The following is a 23,800-nucleotide window of genomic DNA, read 5'->3' as shown; positions in this document are numbered from 1 at the left end:
GAGACACCTTGGAACTTTTGCTCACGGGTTCCCCGTGGGGTTGATAAAATGCAATTGTCTGTTTCCAGTGTTGTAAATAATGTCGCTGGACAAGTTTCCCTGTGGGCAGCGCAATACGTGTGAATTTGTTTATTAAGCTGATGGAACGGGTAAATGCAGAAACGTTGTTTGGAAACCCTGTCACACTTTTTCCACAGGCAGGGAATGAACGGGGTTGTGTGTACCGACCCAAACACAAAACTTACAGACTGTGGATGTAGCTGCAATTAGACTGCTCAGGTAGCAGCGGTAGAATTAGTCTGTTTAAGACTTCTAGCACTGAAATTATTTTAGAGACATTATTTTAAGATTGAAAAACTATAAAGTGTTGCTTTAAAATATGTGCTTAAAAAAATGAATGAAGTTTATAAAATATAAAAAAAATTATCCTATTTGTAGTATTACAAAACCATTTCAAGTTTAGTTTCTTCACTTTAGCCAGCATCATGAGGTTTTCATTTAAAATGCTTTTAATATTAGGCCTACTGAAATACTTAAGTTATACGCAGAGCTGCTTTGTCCTTTTATTACGCAATCTGTGTCTATTAAAAGGGAACATATCTTTTTGAAAACTAATTTCAAGCCTTCATGTTTATTATTTTGGATCTCCAGAGACATACATTCAGTCGAGTGTGTTTTGTAGTGTGGATGGTATGGCAAATTAAACGTTCAACATCTCAGAAATGGTGAATTTCTTTTTTAAATCTATTTAAAAACGATTCCTGATATCATTCACTGTAAACAAAATACCTAATTTTACTGTTCTTTTACAGATTCTTCACATATGATGTTGAAATTTTCTTGTTTTCAAGTATTATTGAAACATGGTAAAAAATTGTCAAATTACAGAAAAAGACTGGATTTTTTTATTACGATGTTGAAAATATTTCCAGGTCTGTCAAACATCCTCTTCACCCCCATGTTCTCGGTTTAGTCCACAAAGCGTTATGTGTGACCGTGCTACATTTGAATAAATGTTTTGGCGTCCTGTGTCGTGGGGGTCATTCAGTTGGACAGATGAGAGAGGCTGCGTTCAGGCACTGAATGTACCTGGCAGGCTGGCATGTGGGACACCTCCACGTCGTGGGTGATTGACTGAGAAACTACATTGACATTTTGAAAGGAGCTTGACGGATGAGAGACCCAGACGGTCTTCACCTACCATCAAAAAATAAATTGGGCTTCCTATCAGCTCTAACCTTTAAAATGTGTGTTTATCTGTGTGTGTGTTTCCACGAAAACATCCACAGGAAACCATCCAAGGTGCATTGAGGCGTTGAACGACAGAATCGTGACAGAAGCGCGCAGGTCTCTTATGCAAAACTCGCCGACTTCTGCTTGACCCTCGGTACCTTGTTTCAGGTAGACGTGCGTACTGTGCGTACCGAGTGTGAAGTGACGTTCAGTAGCTTGAGTTAATGGGGCATTGTTCATCACAGCAGAGAAGGCAGGCAACAGCTCAATCTCTCTGACTGCCCTCATCGCTCTGTTGCGTGTCATCATGATGTCAGAGTAGCTGTCATTTGTTTTGGCCCGTCATAATCATTTCCTGACTTCATGTTTCTTTTCCACTGTGTCACTCTCACTCGCCATGATCATTAGTCACAGAGCCAATCATGCATTATCCTCAAGCCATCAATCACAGTGGTCCCACCCTCTCCATACCCACCCGTTTTCATGACAGACGCTTTAATGCAAGGGTCTCCGGGAGCAAAAACACAGTAAAAACTCAGATGAGGTGAATAAGTGTATTTTTGTGTGGGTGCGTGTTTAAACGTGTGCAGGTTGGGACGCGCGTGGCACAGCGGGTCGGTCTGAATGTTAATGAATACTTTGACAGCTTTAGCTTGTGTGTGTGTGTGTGTGTGTGTGTGTGTGTGTGTGTGTGTGTGTGTGTGTGTGTGTGTGTGTGTGTGTGTGTGTGTGTGTGTGTGTGTGTGTGTGTGTGTGTGTGTGTGTGACAGCACATGCATCATGAATATTTTTCATTCATTTCCCTCAATAAATAATAGTGTCAGCGCAACCGATATCTTGACATTCTTGAACGGGAATGAGAAGAAGGACGTGAAAAAGCTTGATGTCCGTTTTTAAATTTCTATTCATTTATCTTAATGCATAACTGCTTTTATTTTGTTAAATTACATCGAAAGATTGTTATGGAGATTTATGTTTTTTTGTGGCCGATACAACGTCGGAGTGAAATTCAGTTCCTTGCTGATTCCGTTGGGAGCTTTGAGATTAAAAAAGAGACCGGATGAGGAATGAATCATTTAGAGAGGAACCGTACGTGGTTTCTGCAGGCTGCCAGACACACTTTGAAGTCCGTCTCTCTATAGAGGGTTCAGTATGTTTTGCTGGGGATATTCTTGTTTGGATAAAAGGGCCGCTTCCTCAAATGTATGGCGAACGCAGACAAACACATCAGTCAGGACTGCATTGTGCAATCGGATGAAAAGTTTCAGAATACTGTGCCTTTAGATGTCCTGCAGATGTTTTGGGAATAAAATAGGCTAATGGGGAAAAACTTTCCATGAAAATAGAAGACTAAGATGGTGAAGATGACAGTAGTGTACAAACACGGCAACATGCAAACTTTGTAATCTCATTTCACTAGGGGCATTTTAAAGTATTTTAGATTTCACAGTCTAATAATTTGCAGGGAAACTAAACTGTCTGCAGCAACATTAAAATAAAACCTCCCTGCTGTTCTGGGAGCAGGTTAAGTAAGACATAATGTACAGCTAGCCGGTCGTTACAGCAAAATGAACCCCGGTGGGGTGATCAGGATGGTGAGGGTATCTCACATCATCCTGCCGGGGGTTTATTTTGCAATAATGACCGGACAGCACATTATCCTGCTTATTACACAACTACTGCAAATAAATAAATAAATGAACATTAAATATTGATTTGCGTCGGAAGGATTTTATGTGAGAATAAAGCAAGCGTGGGGTGATACGAAAGACATGATACCAGCGCAGCGTAGGAGATTGGTTGCCAGCAGCAACGGTCACACATACGGCGGTCATTATACAAAAATATTTGACTTTGCAGAATGCTGCGATTGACCAATATTAATCAAGTATTCCAGAGCTCTGTGTAATGACATGCCAAATATAGAGAGAAAAGTCTGGATGAAGCACTAAAAGGAAATAAGACAGAAGACCCAGGTGGCACGAAGAGGAGATGGGTGTGAGGAAGTGCATTAGCACCTGGACATGTGAGAAGTATGAGATGCACATGATACCCATTAGTTCTGATCAAAGATTAGATGATGCATCGGTGTGGGGGATCGGTTGCTCCTTGTGTTTAAAAGCTATATCATGCACCATTATTAAGTTAACTCTTTCCATTTCAGATATTCTAATAAATCTGTTATTGTGTTACAACAGATAAAGATGTTTTCTGTGTCACTGACGTCTACATCTGCCTGATTTCGCATAGCCCTAGCTAATAAAGTCAGTAAAGAATACATTCATGTCTGGGCTGGTTAACCAAATTAGGTTAGAGGAGGGACTTTGATGAATTATGCTTTGATAGACTTATCTCATGTTTATTTTGTAATTAGCGGCATAACACATTCAGATGAGAGCTTTGGGCATGTTTATAGAAGGTTTCATCGGATATACGCGCCTGTCTGGCTACTGGCTAATAATGTTTAAGTATAAATTCATATCAATATTTTATTGTGTAATAAATAAAATAAACAAAAACAATTTGTTAAATGAGTCATGTAAATGGGGGTCGTGTCGTACTTATGTTTATCCAAGTATAACGGTTATTTTACTGGTAACCCAAAATAAGTTGAGGCTAGACATGCTTGTAGTTTACTTATTTATTTTGCTTGTTTTTAGAAATAATCCACAGAGACTCTATTCCTACGAGATGTGTGCGCTCTTAAAAGTAAAGGTGCTTCAATGCAATTTGAGAACCTTTTTTGTCTAAATGATTCCATAAAGAACCTTTAAAATCCCAAGAACCTTTCTGTTTCACATAATGTTACTTCTGTTTAATATAAGGTTACCTTTCTGTTTCACATAATGTTACTTCTGTTTAATATAAGGTTACCTTTCTGTTTCACATAATGTTACTTCTGTTTAACATAAGGTTACCTTTCTGTTTCACATAATGTTACTTCTGTTTAATATAAGGTTACCATTCTGTTTCACATAAGGTTAAGGTTACACAAAAAATTCTTCAGATTATGACAAGGTAAGAAAGATATTGTTCTTTAAAGAACCTTTGACTCAATGCATCGCTGTGAATTTGAGCACCTTTATTTTTGAGAGTGTATCAGAAGGAAAGTTTGGGCCGCAAAAATGCTCAGTAAAGTTTGTTTATGTTGTTGCTTGAAAGCGTTTATAGGCCTATAAAAAGACTCTGGACAGATGTAAATTCATGTGTCTGTGTTTTTAACACCACGTCCATACCAGACATGGCACGGCATTGCAACAAATTAGAAAAGGTATCTCTTCCATGTTATTCAGAGGTTTTGTCCACACCAGCCGCAGCGGCGATAAGTGATGAGCTACAATGGGTTTTATATTACTAACAGTTGTTTTTGTAAATATCAGGTCACATTTCATCTGATGTAATATGACATTAAATAAAAAATAAAAAAAGCCTTATTTCTCCACAACTCCTGTCTTGAACTCATCACACAACTAATGCAAGAATATATTCTATTATTCCGCCTCACATGAGTTTTTCCGCTCACGTGCTTATGTTTGGCTGGCCGCAGGACAAAGTAATAGCAGAGAAAAAATACTGTATACAAACGTGTACGATATATCCTGATTTCAGCAAAGCATGTTTTTTATTGATCAGTCTTGAGTGATGGTAAAGCAATTGTTTGTGACTATTATTGCACCCAATAGCAGAGCACAACAGGGGTGAATGTATGTCACATTAAGCTGAAAATTAGGTCTCAAAGTGCTTCAATTTGAGAGGAACTTAACTAAAGCTGTGTTTTTATTGTTTTTAGTTTTAAAGTGACTAGTGACATAATGGAAATTTCAGTTTTGATGTTAAATGATACCCAGATAATTTAAAACATTTACATTGATCTATTTGGCAAAGTCTTTTCCTAATGGCACTGGGATGCATTCAAGGTATATTTTTTCATTGTGTGTGTTCCCTGAGAATGAAAACCATGACCTTGGCGTTGCTAGCTTCACGCTCTGCTAGTTGAGCTACATGAAGAATTTAAAAGCAATACATTTCTGATGTAAGTAAATTTGTATCTAAGCCTTACTGAAGGTGCTGTGTAGGTACCTATAAACAAAAATGAGTACACTTTCTCAATGGAGACAACGAAGTGGTTACACAAACATCTGGGTTGGCCTTAAGAAAACAAAGACACGCTTGAACTGGAAAGGTGTCGCTGTCAAAAGTCTTGTTTCTGCAGCGCACATAATGAAGCCACGGAACGCCACATTTCTATTTTTAAGTATCTTGAGGGTTAAAAGCACGACTCTGTACTTCCCTAAAAGAGAATTTTAGATTCCTCTCTCCAGAGACAGTTCTTTGAGAGAGACTTTTTTTGTGTTCCTTCTGTGCGAGGACAGATTTCTAACAGCACAACTTCAACAGAGACACCAACTAACGGAGCCCTGCATCTCGCTCTACCCATTAGAGGTGGAGAAGCAGTCTTGAGCGAAACTTCAAGGGGGCAATTCAGTGTGAAAGTCTGACATGGCAGACCATATATTCAGCAAGAAATCTCTCCAACTCATTGTTACACCCCAAACACCCCGGGCGTAAATAGCCGACAGGGAGAGCTTACGAACATATAGTTGAATTTACAGCCCGGAAAGTTAGTGAGAAATAATAGTGTGATTTGCTGACTCATCTCAGTAGGGGTAAAATAACGACGGTGCAAAACAGAAATGATAGAAGACAAAAAAGTGTGAAACTTTCTCTTTATTCAAGCAATGTAAATAAAGAAGAAAAGATAGAAAACTCAGACGTGACGCATCGTCTACAGTGTGACAGACCGAGAACGGCATCCCACCGAGTTTAAAACTGTGACCTGCCAAGTGTGTATCGAGACATTCTGCAGCAAAACAGTCAAGAAAAAAAGGTCACTGTTAAGAAAACCAAATCGTCGCACTGCAAATTCTACCTGCAAAATACTCATGAAATATTAAGCAGTTCATGTTTGCTCTTGCCTTGACCCCTCCTAACCTTACTTATAGATTGATATGATTTATGTATTCGTTCTTGGCAGCTGCTGTAGATGCAATCTTGAGGCTCTTTTAACCCCTCGTGTTTCCCCATGGCTAGTTTAAAGGATGCTTTAAAATTGATTGTTTTCATTATTGCAGAAGGTCACCACTTGGCCAATAAGAGTTGATGAGGTTCTCGCCTCTGGTCATTGATCTGGGAACACAGTGGCGTTGAAACTGCCTCCTGTAAATTTACGCACATCTTTTTGATGCATAACCCACCGTGTGTGTCACGCAATCCAAACTTGTAGATATTTACTAATTAAATCACGTATTTGAAGGGGCGTTGTGCATCAAAGTTGAAACCTTGTTGAGCCGTTTCCGCAGCAACTCAGCCACGCGACCTCACTTAAAGAACTTTGTTTAACATCTGAAGCAGATGCTTCAAGTCTCTCAACCGTATATTTAAGTTCTTTGCTAATGAACTCCTAGCACAGAAGCGTAATACACATCTTCAGTCATTTTAGCATTCTAATTCAACTCAGTTCACAGTTAGTATTCATTCAATGACATGTAGTTATTCTCTGGTTGCACTCCAGATAATCCTGTTTGATCAGAGTAACACAAGACTTCTTCAGGCAGGAGTAATGACTATGAAGGACTTGTGTAATGAAATGAAGGACAAAGTAGAATCATTCAGCCATGACTTGGACTGTCGAACACCTAAATTCTACCACAATCTACCACGTCGTCACTGTGTGTCACTATGTAATTTTTTTGGTTTATATTAAAAATATACACTTCTATATGTGTATATAGTATAAATCAAAGTTTTTACATTTTTCATTCTAACATGAGCGTAATATTAAGGTGGATAAAAGGGATTTTTGATTTGTAATGAAACTTGCAGACTCCTCAAGTATGTACAAAACCTGATGATCCTTATCTCCTTCCAAAGACAATCTTAGGAAATTAGAAGAAAAAGCAAAAATTGAAATTCTGTCAATTAGGATTACTCACCCTCGAGCTCCAAATCTGTATAAATCTCTTTGTTCTGATGAACACAGAGAAAGATTTTTGGAAGAATGTTTGTAACCAAACATTTCTTGGCCACTATTGGCTATCAATAGGAAAAATGCCAGTGGTAGTCAAAAGTGTCACAGAACTGTTTGCTTTCGTACATTCTTCTAAATATCTTCTTTTGTGTTCAATAGAACAATAAAGGATTATCAAGCAATTTTTCCTAATATGGTCAATGTTGGTTACAAGCACTCTTCCAAATATCTTTATCTCTGTTCATTTCAACAAAGGAATATATACACATTTGGAACTTGAGTAAATGAAGACAGAATCTTTATATTTTGGGTTAATTTTTAAAACAACATAAATTTGTAGAAATCTTATGTATGTCTTGTTTCCTATATTTCTACCCTTGAAAATCTTAGGTATGGCTAAGTGTTGTAATCTTTTATTTATTGTCAGATTGATTACCATTTTATTACTATATTGCATGTATATAAATAGACTATGGTTATACTTTGTATATGGTTAAACTAACTGTGTATACTGAGACCATGTTAAGTTAGTGGCTACTATGGTTTCACTACAGATCAAAGTATGGATATCAACTTATCATTTAGTTATAGTTCGATTAAAATGTATTAATTGATTGTATAACTAAATAATTAATATTCATTTCAGACTTTGTGTCTTACTACGTTTTACATTAAACATTTTTGTTTGTTTTTTTGTTTGTCTGCTTGAAACAATTCTAAAACTTAAAAAAATAACCCCAGTCACAAAAACTATAACGTCCTCGCACAAGATCCCTGGAATAAGAAAACCCTAAACTTTCAAGAGCAGAAATAGCAGGCTCGCGGCAAAACAGGAGAGAATCTTTCTCATGAGATCACTTATGATCACAGCTCCACGGAGGTGTGCCGCACTGACACTGTGACTTGACAAAATGTCAGCGTGTTTTCCTCAGGAGAGATGAGTAGAGCGGGCTACTTTGTCCTCTGCTTTGGAAGCTGAACGCTTGGTTTGTTTCTGGATGTGGTACGTTAATGAGGTTGATGGGTTTGATTGAGGTTGGGTGGGAGAGAGAGAGAGGAAAAGCAGGAGCGAGACCGACGGAGCGTGAAGGAGTGTGTCACTCATAAGAATTTACCGCTGCCTTCGTTCATAACGGAATAATAGACTCGTGGAAAAAAGAAGCGGCTTTGTTTGACTTCAGCAACCCAAGACATAACACGTTATGCTGGGTGTCATCTGCTGATGTCAACAACTCGTAAAACAACCATTGTTAGGAAGTTTTATTCCGCGGATCCAATTTTGCTACGGTGCCAGCACATGCCAATATACAGTGTTTTTACCTGCCTTTTTAAAGTATTTTTAGGAATGAGGATGTGAAATCTGTCACTGAAAAATGACTTTACATTTCAAAAACATTTTAAAAAGCACCATCACAATGTTCTGTGAAATGAAATTAATTCATAAATTCTAAATACGCAAGACACCCCAATGTTCTCCTGTTGACAACAGATAACTCTTGAAAATTGAAAAGCCAACAGGTAGAGCAGAACATTACCATGAAGGTTTTGGACCAGATCCACTAGGTTCAGACATGCTTGAGTGGGAAAAAGTTATAAAATCCTTCATTATCCCGAAGCCCCCGTACACCTGAGCCCTTGGTGTTTTTTGGGCTCTGCCAATGAAAGAGTGTGAAGAGAATCAGGTAGCTGTCAGAGCGTATCTTATCATGTCTCCACACAAAGACACAATATGTCTCCGCTGATGGTCTTGAACTCGGACTGAGATGTGTGAGGGTTTTATGCCTTGAATCAGAGAACAGGCCTCACCAGTTCAGAAGACGTGTCTGCACTCATGAATAAAATAAGTAGTGTATTTGCAGCACATTCACATTTATGTAGTTCATTTACTCTTTATGTAGCTGATATTTTTTTTACCCTGGCGACTTGTAATAAAAATTTGCGAGCAGAAATATGTGGGTCTTTTATTCAACCTCATTATCAGATGCTACATCTTATGGAGCTACAGTATCCAGGGAAGCGAGAACAGAATTGGAGATCGCATCAGCAAGGGAACACATCACTAGGAATGCAGAATGTCGTAGCCTACGCTGTGTGTAGGCAGATAGCAAAATGCTGCAGGCAGATAAGCATCAGGCTATGAACATCCGGATCACAGCTTGCAGCTGGCTCGAAGCTACATACAACATCCAGAGGTTACTTTCTGGGAGGGAAAACGCTGTAAGGTCATTCATACATATAGATTGGGTGTAATATGCTGTAGAGGTTGTTTGTTTTTTCCCCCCACATGAATTGTACATTTTTCTAAATATCTTCACTTAGGCTAGGCAGGAAATATAATTAAATAAATTGTACTTCGCTATCAAGGACATCATTTGGACTTAATGGAAACTTAATGAACAGGTTTTGAATGCGAGCAGACATTTGCAAAGAACAGCACAAATGTAGGTTAAAATGAATAAGGTAGGACAGCTTCGCCATGTGCCGCTGCACAACATGATGATGATAGTGTCTCTGGGTTAGTGTCTGGTTTGTACACTGGTGGTTCTCTCCTGACCCCTGGTGACGTGTTGCATGTACCAAGAATAATAAAAGTAACGTCAACGTTTTGTTAACATACATTCCCTACTCCAGCTTGGTATGTAAGTCAATCATTTCCCCTGACCCCTAATGACGGGTTATGTGTAATAACAATAAATATAAAGTTATTCAAATGTCAAGTTATTTTCTCATGTTAAAATACTTGTGCCTAGTCCAGCCTAAAATGTTAGGTAAACAATTCGTAGCCTAATATTCCATTAAATGATGGTGCCACATCAACACATTGCTCTGCTTGTTTTAGCGTACCGGTACAGGAGTGAATCCTAAATGTTTAGATTTTGGTAAACGTTTTTAATTCAGCGTGAAACAAATACTATTTTTTAATAAAAAAAGAGAAAACAATTCACAAACACCCTTTGTGTTAGCCTGTAACATTTGAGGTTGCCACATATAACAATGTACTAGAAGTGAACCATTCAAAACCTTTCGTTTTCCTCCTTTTTGTTGTTTTGCGTGTGAACAGATAAGTGCAGATGTGCTTACAGTAGCTCTCTTGTATCCTCTGTACACTGCTGTGTATTCACCTGAGGTTGATAAGACAGGAGCGGTTCTCTGATTGCCTATAACCCTGTCAGCTATTTAAAGCACATTCACTGTCCTTATCATCAAGGTAAAATGGGAATGTTGCTGACATTGCTTAATTACATATTTCAGACAGATGAAGCTGACTTTCACTCTCCCAATCTCTCTCACTTTTTGGACTCTATTGACATGTAATCAGAATTCATTTAAATATTCCGTTTGCATTACCGTTATCAAATTCACAAAATGGTTTACAAAAAGGTTGTATTTGTAAACATTAGTAAATGCATTAAATGGATAGATCATCCTCAAGTTGTGCCAAACCTGTACAAATTACTTTGTAATGGTTTAACACAAAGAAAAATGTTAGCAACTGAGGTTGCCGGGGCACCATTGACTACCATAGTAGAATAATTTTTCCGTTGAACACAAAATGTGATATTTTGAAGAATTAATGACAGACTGACAGACATATTTTCATACTACCATTTACGTGTTTCTACTTAGTCAATGGTGCCCTAGAAATCTCAACGCTAATATTTTTCTAAATATCTTTCTTGTGTTTATCAGAACAAAGAAATGTATACAGGTTTGAAACAACTTGAGTAAGGCCTAGAAATTCAGGACAGAATTTTCATTTTTGGGTGAACTATCCCTTTAACTAGCGTGACCTATGAGCAATATAGTTTTTCAGCATACTAATCCTTGTTAATGTTAGTTAATGTCAAAACAATTATTCATGTTAGTTTCTGGTGCATTAACTAATGGGAACGGATAAAAACACATGCTGTAAAAGTATTGTTTATTGTTAGTTAATGCATTTCCTAATTGTACTCAAATACAACCTTATTGTACAATGTTATAGAACTGTATTTTTAAAGCATTGGATATTCCAGAAATGTTGTGGGATTCATATCTAATATGTTCATGTTAAAAATTCATGCAATTCTACTTGCAGGTTAAAGAAATAACATTTGAAATAACATGGAGTAAAAAGCTCCTCCCCCACTAAGCATTGCTCAAGGTTACGCATTGATTCAAAAAGCTTTAGAAAGCCTACAGTTGAATAGCTTTCTGGCATGGCTGCATTGCAATCATAGTTCCTGCAGCACTTTTTAACGAAAACACAGCGGCAGTAAAGGGTAGAAGCAGCAATTAAAACTGAATATTGATTTTTTTCGTTTCCCCCACAGACCTGTGTTTTCAATGAGTTTGCCAGTACACGTGTAATTCTGTGCCATTATACACTTTCAAAGTGTATTGACCATATAAGCCTTCTCTATATGAATTGTATACAGTATACATATTGCTCTTGGATAGAAAATCGATGTTTGTTATTAAATCAATAAACTTTTGCAGTGAGGATCTCATGAAGTGAAACAAGCCATTAAAAATAATAGGCTATGGATCGTCCAAAAAGGGACAAACCCATCCGCCGGGTTTATAAAACCTGTGCTGAGTTGTCTCAGTCCAAAATGCTGAGTTGTTTTAAGCCATGGTTGTGTCATAGTTTAGCCATTTAGGTTCCTTTTATCCGACAGTGGGATTTATTCCTTTTTGGCCCAACTATGGGTTAAAAATAACCCAGCATTTTTCTAAGCGTGTGTGAGAGGTTCTGAGTAAAGAGAGAGAACACAAAGTCCACTACTATCATACTTACACATGTCAGACGCAAACAAAGCGTTTAAGACTAAACAACTCAACTCATTTCCTTTACAAACTACAGAGTCAGACCAGCACTCACATAACCAATCTGTTCAGAAACATTTTCTATAATCTAAAGAAACATTATACCTTCTCTTATATACCTCCATACTTTGTGGTGTTGAATCCTGTTCACACGCACAAAGATGAAATGAAAACGGATTTGTTTACCAAGTAGCTTGGATTAAAAAAAATGGTCACAAGTGTAACTTCACAAAATGTAGCTTTCATGGAACATTGGAAACGATAGGGAGGCCTGCATTTGGTGTCTCATTCTGTGTCGGATGAGACTGGATGAGAGAAGGAGAGAAATAAAGATTCAAGGGGAGGAATGAACAAAACATTTGTTTGTTATCAGAGAAGCGCTCTCCCAAGGTCTCCCTGTAGAGCTTCTGACCCAGCACGCCTCCCTGCTGCTTCACAAGAGCAGACCACTACAACCAGACGACACCACACGGACAGACTCCCAACCTGTAGAGATCGACATAGTCCTAGGATCACGGCTGCATGGTGCTGGGTATTTGTGTGTCGAATGCGCTTCGAGTGTAAATTCACAAACTCTGCTTAAAACATTCAGAAAAGAGCAGAGGGATAGGAAAACTCAAGAGAAGATGATAAAGAGGATGGTGTTGCTGCTGATGATGCTGTGTTTTAGTTTCGTCTGGTCCACGGCACACACAGAGGGCATTGATGCTGGATACCATTACTGCTCCTTCAATGGCACGACTCGCTATTACTTATGTCTGGGTAACAAGGTCCATGAGGTGCCAGGAAGCATACCGAAAAACACCACATTTGTGTGAGTATAAATACACATTGTCAAAAATAACAGAAGTAGAATAAATGTTTACGGATGCTTTTTGGCATCAACCTTCTATTAAACGTATCAAACGTATTACATAAAATGATTCGGTAACACTTTAGAATAAGGTGCTATTAGTTGACATTAGTAAAAGCATTAGTTAACATTAGCTAACAATGAACAATTTAGTTTTTCTGCATTTATTAAGCCTTGTTATTACACGGCTCATTGGAATGCTTGATCGGATTGGCCAGTCACAACATTTGCAGGTTCGTTATTGCAGCAAATCATTTTCAGGTTTTTTGACAAATAAAACATAAATATGTCTTTTAATAACACATATGACATTGTATTTACAAATTATTACACCAAATTGCCTGTTTGTGACATTTGAATGACGTTTCTTACCTTAAAACCGAATTTAAACAGCTTTTCCTCGCAGAAGGTCTGCATTCGGTAAAATTAAATATTTCTTATTCACATTCCATGTCCAGTTTTCTTTCTCATATGGTAAGTAGCCACGTAATAAGCGGGATAATATACAAGCAGCCGGCCGTTACCACTAAATGAGACCCTTCTGTGATACAAGACCCTCTGTTTTGCACTGGGTCCTGATCACATTGTCAGGGCTTATTTCTGTGATAACAACTGGCTGCCTGTACATTATCCCTTTGTTAAACGTAAGTTAATGTAGTCTTTCCTTCATGAATTGCAGATCTGAGGTTGTAAATAACATTGTTCTAGAAATTGTTATTGTGGTTTTGGAGTAGCAGAGAATACAGTTTACAAGGAATCATTGTTTCTATTACGAGTACCACAATATATTTTTGCAATCTCAAGGTTATCTTCCTGCATAGAAACTCCAAGCTTGATACAGGGGATTTATTAGTTTTTTATCACTTGTTTTTTATGCATGCATTATATGAGAGAGAGGGACAGTGAGAGTGAGAGAGATATAGAGACAAGGAAATGTCCTTATGGACTGTCACTCTGACAGCTCTCACAGGTCCTCAGAGCTTTAACTCAGAGAGAGAGAGAGAGAGAGAGAGAGAGAGAGAGAGAGAGAGAGAGAGAGAGAGAGGTGAAGTTTCTTTTGCTCCTCCAGCAGGCTAATCTTGAATCGTTTCTGTTACGAACCAGCTGCCAGTCAGTTTGGATAAAGTTACCCAGCTGAATGAATCTGAAGATGCCCGCGTGCTGTATCACCCTGCTGGGCCTCTCTGCTCTGATCTTCTGCACAACGCTTTAGATTCAGTTTAGCTTCCTTTATGGCTTATTTTAAAAGGAGCACCAGAAGCTTTGCAGCTTGTGTGTCTTACTTTGCCAGAATTTTTCAGGCTCTGAATGTTTTTTCTCTTTATAAGATTAGTAACAGCACATGGCTGAAAGCTAAAGCGTGTAATTTTTTGCACCCATTGGGCGATAAACACTTCCTGTCTGCCATTGCTCAGAATACAGCAGCCCCATCCTAAATTGATGTCGTATATTAAGACACTGAGAAGCAATGTTGAAAGCAACACAAACCTTTAAGCAAAAAGCTGTCTTTCTGTAACCTTGTATCTTCAAATTCGTTTTTATTTTTCGCCTTAAATCATTATTATGAGTCTATCACTTTATGAGTTTGTCATAGAATTTAGCAAATATCAAACCAATAAAAAGTATCAAAATAATCAAAACCATCCCAGTCAAACTGTAATATACATAACAAAGGCGTAGTCAACGATCAGATCTGCATGCATCTTCTATTTCTGTATCACCTGTACCAGTGCTCCATTTAATTTACTGTATGTTTTATAATATACTGGGCCCCCACTGGTTGCATTCCTACGCAACATACGCACACTTTCACCCTCCCGCTTATCCTCAGAGGTCTCCGCCATGCTCCCTCCCCTGAACAGCTCCCTCTACTGAATACGAACAGTGCCCCCACACTCTATGCTTCACTTTAACATCCTGCTTGGACAGCTTATGTCCTTTTACATCTAAACCAGCCCACCCTAGCCCATCTGCCCCCTGGTTATCCGATGTTCTCCAAGAGCATCACGCCAAGCTCAGATCTGCTGAGAGGAAGTGGCTCAAATCAAATGATCCTGCTGACCTCTGTCTCTATCAGTCTTTCTCCGCTGATGTCACCTCTGCTTAAACTCAGTACTACCACTCAAAAATCATCTGTTAGTCCGACCTTCGTACTCTTTTTAAAACTTTAAAATTCTCTGCTCTTCTTTGCCCACCTGGCCCCCACCTTCATCGGACCTAACAGCAAATGATTTAGCATCTTTCTTTGTCGAGAAAACTACAACCATCAGCAGTTAGTTTACAACGTTGCCATCTCCTCAAAATGCACAAACTCCTTAAGCCTGCTCCCTCTTTCTCTCTCCTGTCTGAAGCTGACATTTCCAAGGTCATTGCTTCTAATAACCCGACTACCTGCCCACTAGATCCCGTTCCCACCCATCTCCTTCAAGCCATCTCTCCATCAGTTGTCCTCGCTCTGACCCACATTATCATCTCTTCTCTCACCACTGTTAATTTCCCATAACTTTCAGGGAGGCCCGTATAACCCCCCTATGGAAGAAACCCACTCCTGATCCTGCACTGCTAGAAAACTACAGACCAGTATCTCTCCTCCCCTTCATTGCAAAAACCTTTGAGCATGTGGTAGCTGAACATCTCTACTCATTTCTCACACAGGAAAACCTTGGACAGCAACCAGTCTAGTTGAGCGGTCTTTCCACAGAGACTGCCCTGCTCTCAGTCATTGAAGCCCTGAGACTGGCAAGGGCGGCCTCTTAATCATCTGCAACCCATCCTCCTGGGTCTGTCAGATGCTTTTGACACTGTCAATCACCACATCCTACTGTCGACCCTCATAACTAAGGGTGTCTCTGGAACGCGCTACAGTGGTGGAGTCTTACCTCTCAGATAGGTCATTTAGAGTATCCTGGAGATGTGAGGTCTCTACGCCCCAGCATCTCAGTACAGGGGTACCCCAGGGCTCAGTTCTGCTCTTCTCGATATATACAACTTCCCTAGGTTTTGTCATTCAGATACATGGCATCTCGTATCACAGCTATGCGGATGACACAATGCTCAACCTGATATTTCAGCCTAATGATCCAACGTGATCCTGGCCAACCTTTCCATCCAACTAGGTTCATAAACCTACTCCTTCCAGAACAGCCAGAAACCTGGGTGTGGTAATTGATGATCAGCTAAATTTCCCAGATCATGTTGCCAGCAACACCAGGTCCTGTAGATTCCTCCTCCACAATATTAGGAGAATTAGACCTTTCCTGCCTGAGCATGCTCCGCACGTTATTGCCCAGGCTCTTGTCCTGTCCAGACTGAACTATTACAATGCTCTACTGGTGGGTCTTCCAGCTTGTACAACCAGACCTCTTCAGATGATCCAGAATGCAACAGCAAGAGTGGTCTTCAAGGAGCCGAAAAGAGCGCACCTCACTTGCATCCAATTCAAATCTCTGCTCTTCATTTACAGAACCACCAATGGTTCGGCACCCCCATATCTTCACTCGCTAATTCAGAGTAATGTTCCCACCCGAATTTCTGCACTCAGCTATTGAACAAAAAAATCACTCTCACGCATTTTCACAACGATCTCCCTCTTGCCACAAGATTTTTAAGAATCTGTTTACAACACATATCTTCTGTCAACATCTGACTCATTAGTACTTTCTTCTGCTTCTTCTATACTTCCTTTGCTGTCTGAGCATTACAGAAATGTACATCCATAAAGAGACACACAGACACTAATAGCAGAGTGCAATGAGAAATTCGCAAGAAGCCTCAACATTAACAGCCTGTTTACAAGCAGCTGTAAATGATCTGAGTAACTGTGTATCCATTCATTATAACAAGACACCACATCATTACTTTATATCTTTTCTCATTCCAAACCTTTTAGATTAATGGCATTAAAGATGTGGAACTGTGTGTAAATTCACAAAGATTACTGGAAAGATAAATTGTTGAATTTGATCCAGTGTTAATCTGCTTGGACTTTGAAGATCATATTTAAAGATTAAAAATACCAGATATTATGACAAACATAAATTAAACACGCATTTCACAGATGCCTTAATAAAAAGCGATTTACAGTGCATTCCAGATACATATTTTCACACTTTGGGTGTTTCCCGGGAATCACACCCACGATGTTGGCGGAGCGTGCACCACGCTCTACCAAAATAGCTGCAAAACTCAGACCTGAACTAAATTTGAAACGGCTATGCCAGCTTTTATGCGTGCTGGTTTATAACTTCACATTCAGCCCTGAATAGGGTGTGATAATTATAGCTGACAAATGTGATGGTCAATTACATCTTTTCTGTCTAATTTTGAGCAGGGAGATCAAGTTGACTCAGATCAGTGTGTTTCGACGGGCTGCCTTCACTGAACTACATGAGCTGAAGAGAATGTGAGTGCAACGAAGGTCACCGGGCTGTTTACTATGAAATAGTGACTGTGTATATTTTGCAAAAATCACACACTGAGATTGAAAAATATGACTGCTGTAATCATAAACAAAGTCTTTATGAAAAGACAATAGCGAGACATAAAACCAAGAAAACGTTTAGACTCACAAGTCGTGATTGATTTTTGCTTAGTTTTGGCTGATTGCAAAACCTCATATAAACAAATGATATTTAGTCTTGATTGACCATGTTTAGACTTTGATATGGAACATGATGTTTAACTAGTGACCCAAAACACTGGAGATATGTATCACAGAAATACTGAAATCCCATCTGTGATTTTCTATCAAACAAGAAAAAATAGTTGAATGTATGTAACAGTAAACATTTTGCATGTAATAATATACATGTTTTTCATCATATTTTGGTTAAGGTTAACAGATTTGTAAAGGACATTTATAATAATGTAATAATATCTGCTGTTTTGTGATTCTTTTTTCCTTTAGAGTGGTGTCAGAGAACGGTGCTGTGGAACGAATTGAAGCCTTTGCATTTTCTTACCTCACAGAGCTACAGGAAATGTAAGATACGGAACTTTAATAATGTGACTGAGAATATTACATTCAATCATGTTTCTGTATAAGTTTATATTAAATAAAAAATCTGACTTATATAACTGTGATGAAAAAAACATATCTATTCTGAATTTATTTATGGCACAGAACTATTACAAAATCGAAGAATCTTGTAATTCACAAAGATGCCTTCTGGAGACTCCCAAAGCTACGGTATCTGTAAGTAATACATTATTTTTTGAATGGTGTCATACATTTATTACTTCAGAGAAAGTTAAAGGTCATGGTTTTATACTGTGATCAAGCAATGTGAAGGGAGGATATTCCCTTCAGGCCTCCATTTCAACTAAGAGTCCTGAATGACCTCAACACAGGTCAATATCCATATCAAATGTTTCTCACAGGAAACAAAGTCTGCAGATACAAAGACAAAATACGAATGTCTCTTTGACGTATTGCATTCATTAATCTTGTCTGCGCACATGTACCTCCAGGACTATTTCTAACACTGGTCTTAAAATCCTTCCTGATTTCTCCAAAATCAACTCCGCTGCTCCTGAGTTTCTGTTGTGAGTCTTGTTTTTATCACCGGTAAACGTATCTTTGTTATCTGGTTCACATGCTGTACACAACAATTTTGTGAAGATTAATAGGTTCACAACCTTTGATAAACTTTTGACAGATCCGAGTTTGAATTATTCAATATCTCCGTTTTAAAAATGTTGACATTTACCAAACATGTATCATAGTGATCTACAAGATAACATGCACATAGAGAGGATTCCCAGTAATGCCTTCCTAGGACTGACCAATGCAACCATAACCGAACTGTAAGTACTGAATACACAATATTTGTTTATGAATGTAATTGTTTCCAGAGTTTTCAAAGAAAAACATGTTTAGCATTACTTGCATTTATATATATACAACGACTAGTGGTACCATCCCAAAAAGGAAAAAAGTCACTCTCCCGTACCTTCACTGGATCTGTTCCACATTGGTGGAATGATCTACCTGCTGCTACAAGATCAGCAGACTCGGTTGCCATCTTTAAAAAACGCCTAAAAACGCATCTCTTCCGTCAACACGTCGCTGATTGAGTTTTTCCTAATTCTCTTCCCTTTCCTTCTTTATATATATAAAAAAAAAATTACTAACCTCACTATTCTTAGCTTTCATACTGTGCTAGGCTTTAATGGACTAGTTTGATGCATTTATGTATTTTCGTTGCCTATGTTGTTATAATTGCTTCCAATGTTTCCTCATCTGTAAGTCGCTTTGGATAAAAGCGTCTGCTAAATGACTAAATGTAAATGTAAATATATATATATAATTTTTAAAGCATGTTAAATATTTTTTGTCTAACTATTGCCTTCTCACAGGAGATTAACAAAGAACGGGATACGCGAGATAGACGGCTATGCATTCAATGGTACCAAAATTGAAAAACTGTAAGTTCAATTACACACTTAAAAATAAAGGTGCTTAAAAGGTTCTTCACAGTGATGACATTGAAGAACCATTTTTGGTTCCACAAAGAACCATTCAGACAAAGGTTCTTTAAAAAAACATCTCTTACTTGCTTTTTATAATCTGAAGAACCTTTTTTCACCACAAAGAACCTTTTGCGAAACAGAGAGGTTCTTCACATGTTAAAGGTTCTTTATGGAAGTTCTATGGCATTGAAGAACCTTGAGCGTATAAGAGTGTATATCTTTGACACATCTCCTCTATAAGTTTTTCATGTCCCATAAAACCTCTAATCTTTCATCCTCTCTCTCTCTCTCTTGTACACACACACAGCTTTCTCATGGGAAACCAGCAGCTGAGTCGTATCCACAGTTACGCCTTTATAGGAGCTGAAGGCCCCATCGTTCTGTAAGCATGAACCAATCTGACTCGCAACAACAATTCAACCCACCAGCTGCTGCTTTACACCCCCACACCACGTCCTTTAACACTCACAGTCTGCTCACTAATCTCACTTACCTGCTTTGAACACTATTAACTTGGTTGTTCGTTACATTTCCGATCATTGATAATTCTCGTGGGGCAATTCTCATGTGTACATTTTTATTAGTGCATTTATTCATAGACCCCTTCGCAAGATGTAAACACTGGTCCAAAAGCAAATTCAGGTTTCAGTTTTTAATTAATATTATTATTTTCAATAACTTAAATTATACCCATTTAATATTTTGAGTGGTTATAAATGTTCCATTGGTTGCATTTTGTGCAAACGTTTTGTAATGTTCAAAAGCTGAAACAGTTTAAATGATTTAATATATTAAAAAATATTTCTTCATGCGTAAGAGTCATTTTTAAGTAGAATTGTGTGGTATTCTTATTTATTTTATATCTTTTATATGGGATTGATTTAAGTTTGTTAAAATACTTTTGGATCCCAGATTTTAATGTAGTCTCAGACATTTGGCCAATGCTCTGTATACACTTCACATTCTGTTTTCAATTATTTCAAACAAAAAAAGGCATAGAGCACAATACCTTAAATCCTGCATTATCACCTCTGTTGTCACTGCAGAGACATCTCACGTACATCCATCCACACTCTGCCGGAGAGCATGCTGAGGTCCCTCAAGCTCCTGACTGCCATCTCTGTCTACTCTCTGAGGAGGCTTCCCAGCCTGGAGCTGTTCTCTAAGCTGACGCAGGCCAATCTGACCTACCCCAGCCACTGCTGTGCCTTTAAAAACTTTAAGAAGCACAAGTTAGTTACACTGAAACACATTTTGAGTAACTGTTGAGTCACAGCACTCAAACATTGTTTCTGTGTTCACACAGGTCGGTAAAAAATGATATCTGTGATAACCCCCGTACTCTTCGACTGGAACCTATTTTTTATGAGGACAACTGTAAAGACATAATAGAGGTCACCTGTTACCCTAAACCAGATGCCTTTAACCCCTGCGAGGACATCATGGGCTTCACCTTCCTACGTGTTCTTATCTGGTTCATCAGCGTGCTGGCCATCGTGGGCAACTGTGCCGTTCTCTTGGTTCTCCTCACAAGCCGCTACAAAATGACAATTCCTAGATTTCTAATGTGCCACTTGGCTTTCGCAGACCTCTGCATGGGGGGCTACCTGTTGCTCATCGCTGCTGTGGACATTCACACGCAGTCCCGCTACTATAACTATGGCATCGACTGGCAGACTGGAGCAGGGTGCCACGTGGCGGGATTCTTCACAGTGTTCTCCAGTGAGCTGTCTGTTTACACGCTGACAGCCATCACACTGGAGCGCTGGCACACCATCACCTACGCCATGCAGCTGGAGCGCCAACTGCACCTGCGCCACGCCTGCGCAATAATGGCAGCAGGCTGGCTTTTTGCATTGCTGGCCGCTCTGATGCCCATGTTGGGAGTGAGCAGCTACAGGAAGACCAGCATCTGCCTGCCCATGGACGTGGAGATGGGTATCTCCCAAGGTTTCGTGATTCTGTTGTTGCTGCTTAACGTGGCTGCTTTTCTGGTCGTGTGTGTCTGTTACCTGCGCATCTACTTTACTGTCCGCAACCCTGCCTTTGTCCCAGCCAACGCAGACATGCGCATTGCCAAGCGCATGGCCGTGCTCATTTTCACAGACTTTTTGTGCATGGCGCCCATCTCATTTTTCGCCATTTCTGCTGCCTTAAAACTACCCCTCATCACCGTCTCTCATGCCAAAGTCTTGCTGGTGCTATTTTTCCCCATAAACTCCTGCTCCAATCCGTTTCTCTATGCGTTCTTCACCAAAACATTCAAGAAGGATTTCTTCATTCTCACCAGTAGGTTTGGCTGCTTTAAGACCCGTGCCCACATTTACCGCACTGAGATCTCGTCGGGTCAAAACGGAGCCGCGACGCCTTCGCCAAAGACAAGCGACGGAACGCTTTATTCCCTGGTGCACATCGCTCAAGTGCACTAACCACCAGTTTTGTCTGGCATAAGTCTGGTGTGGCCAGTTGATGATATGCTGCTTGGAATAAGTGAGGAAAAATAAGGAACGTAGTAAATCCTGCTCTGGAAAGTTTCTATTTGAGCATTTCGGCCCAATGTAAATGATGTTGTGAAATTACTTTGCCTGACTTCTAACAGATTCAGATCTCAGATGTACAGTACTTACACCATTCATAAGATGCTGCTTGATTGATCTTTGACGGGGCATTCGTGTAGAAAATATATGAATAATTGTGTAGGTCTCCAAATTCTTTAACAAGCACATACCATTATGTGTTTGAAATGATTTTATACAGTCAGAAAACTTTCTGCCAGTATAGACCACTTAGCATGAGTAAGTAAACACCGCCCCAGAAGCACTGACTGTTGTGTTAAATATACATTTTATATAAATAGTATACATTTTTTCATTTTGATTCTGTTATAAATGTTCTGTTGGTTATATTATGTTCAAAAACTGAAACGGGAATTTCTTCTGTACCGGCGATGTTTGTGTTTTCTGAAGTGGTCTATATTGTGCCCTATTTTAAACAGATTTTCTTATGCAGAGATGCCTTCTAAAGAGTTCAATATCCATGAATCGTTGAAAAGTTTTATGACAACATTAAATAAATCAGTTAGTCATGTGTTTAAATGAGATTATCCATGGCAATTGTGTTTACATTCACATTTATTCATTTGGGAGACGATTTTATCCAAAGCGAGTAGTTAGTAGGAGAGCATAAAACATTTTGTAAACACGATAAAAAGTATTGTTGGTTTGCAAGGCCATTGAGTGCATTCAAGTTATAGTCAACATTTGATCAGTTTGTGTGCTCCCTAGTATTTGAACCCATCGTCTTTGTGCTGCTAAAAATATAAATTGAGCTACAGTAACAGTTTATATATGATGACACACAAAATAAATATAAACCATCATAGTTCCACAAAAGGAATTGTTTATTGCAGGGGGTTCTCATCTGTGTTCAAACTAAGAAGACATTTATAGCCCCTGCCGTCACCCAGTCTTATCACAAATATTTCAGTACTTTAGTACTGGAATGGTTTGTTCAAGGTCACAGTAACCTCGCAGGCCAACACGCAGTATGAGAGAGGTTATGTGAACAGTCCAGAGACAGTTTGAACTGGAGTTATGGGACACGTAATACTCATCGAATCCTTCAATGGACAGTAACGTTAAAATAGAGCCCACTAGCCCCACGCTAAACAACAAAAAAAACAGAGGCCCAATATAAAGGCCAAGAGTGAGTCTCAATGTCCAGCCCTGTTCTCTACAGTCTTATCTTTGCACCTGCAATAATGTTTTAGCAGTGACACGGAGAGCTCCGTTGTGTTTTTGGGGGGCAGTTTTGTTTGCCTGTTTTAGGGATGTGGTGGGAGTTGGGCCTGTGTGTGGCAGTTACAGCAGCTGTGCTTAGTGCTACACACCACCCTGAACTTGCACCTCAAAACGGACCGAGGAAGTCACGGAGATGTGGAATCTGTTATGAAGATATGGCTCATGAATCAAGGCCAGAGGTTCAATGATGCGGGTCAAGGGATAGTAGACAGCAGGAAAACCACACACAAAAAATGCTTAAATACTAAAATAGTCAGTACTTTTCAGAAGCTCTTGGCAGTGTTCTAGCCAATATCGAATGTCTGTAATACTCACATTATCATGCTTTTAAAATGAAATACGGTTGTGTAAATGTACTGCATTAAGGTAATTCTGTACCCAATACAATTCTAAATCTGGGCAGGGTTTGAGAAAGTACTTCTGTCTATAAACACATAACACCACCAGATGGCGCTGTAATACACCGAAAGCACAGGGCCCGGTTGCAAGAAACCCCTTAATATAAGAAAACCCAATACTGTTACAATTAGAATTGAGGGTTTTCTTGCAACCCAGGTCCTGAAAACAAACTATTAAATTGTTTGCACTAGCACTTGTCTCTTGCAC

At 39.0% G+C, this 23,800-nt stretch overlaps 1 protein-coding gene across 2 annotated transcripts; it reads left to right on the top strand.

The window, feature by feature from the left end:
• The first annotated feature begins 4,178 nt into the window (after positions 1 to 4,178).
• On the top strand, positions 4,179 to 22,495 carry fshr (follicle stimulating hormone receptor). 2 transcript variants are annotated; one of them, XM_079475973.1, is made up of 10 exons: positions 4,179 to 4,251; positions 17,254 to 17,325; positions 17,830 to 17,904; positions 18,046 to 18,117; positions 18,393 to 18,467; positions 18,648 to 18,728; positions 19,281 to 19,349; positions 19,702 to 19,776; positions 20,441 to 20,626; positions 20,701 to 22,495. In XM_079475973.1, exons 1-10 carry the CDS (start codon positions 4,244 to 4,246, stop codon positions 21,821 to 21,823), a joined length of 1,836 nt encoding a protein of 611 aa, XP_079332099.1. In that variant the 5' UTR covers positions 4,179 to 4,243; the 3' UTR covers positions 21,824 to 22,495. The 2 variants fall into 2 exon arrangements, with proteins under 2 accessions (XP_079332099.1, XP_079332100.1); XM_079475974.1 differs by lacking the exon at positions 4,179 to 4,251 and adding an exon at positions 12,453 to 12,884 and having other exon boundaries at positions 20,701 to 21,949.
• Positions 22,496 to 23,800: the final 1,305 nt, after the last annotated feature.

The sequence above is a fragment of the Barbatula barbatula genome, assembly GCF_947034865.1.
Source record: "Barbatula barbatula genome assembly, chromosome: 16".
In the NCBI taxonomy this organism is placed as follows: Eukaryota; Metazoa; Chordata; class Actinopteri; order Cypriniformes; family Nemacheilidae; genus Barbatula; species Barbatula barbatula.
This window is presented reverse-complemented; position numbering and strand designations above follow the sequence as displayed.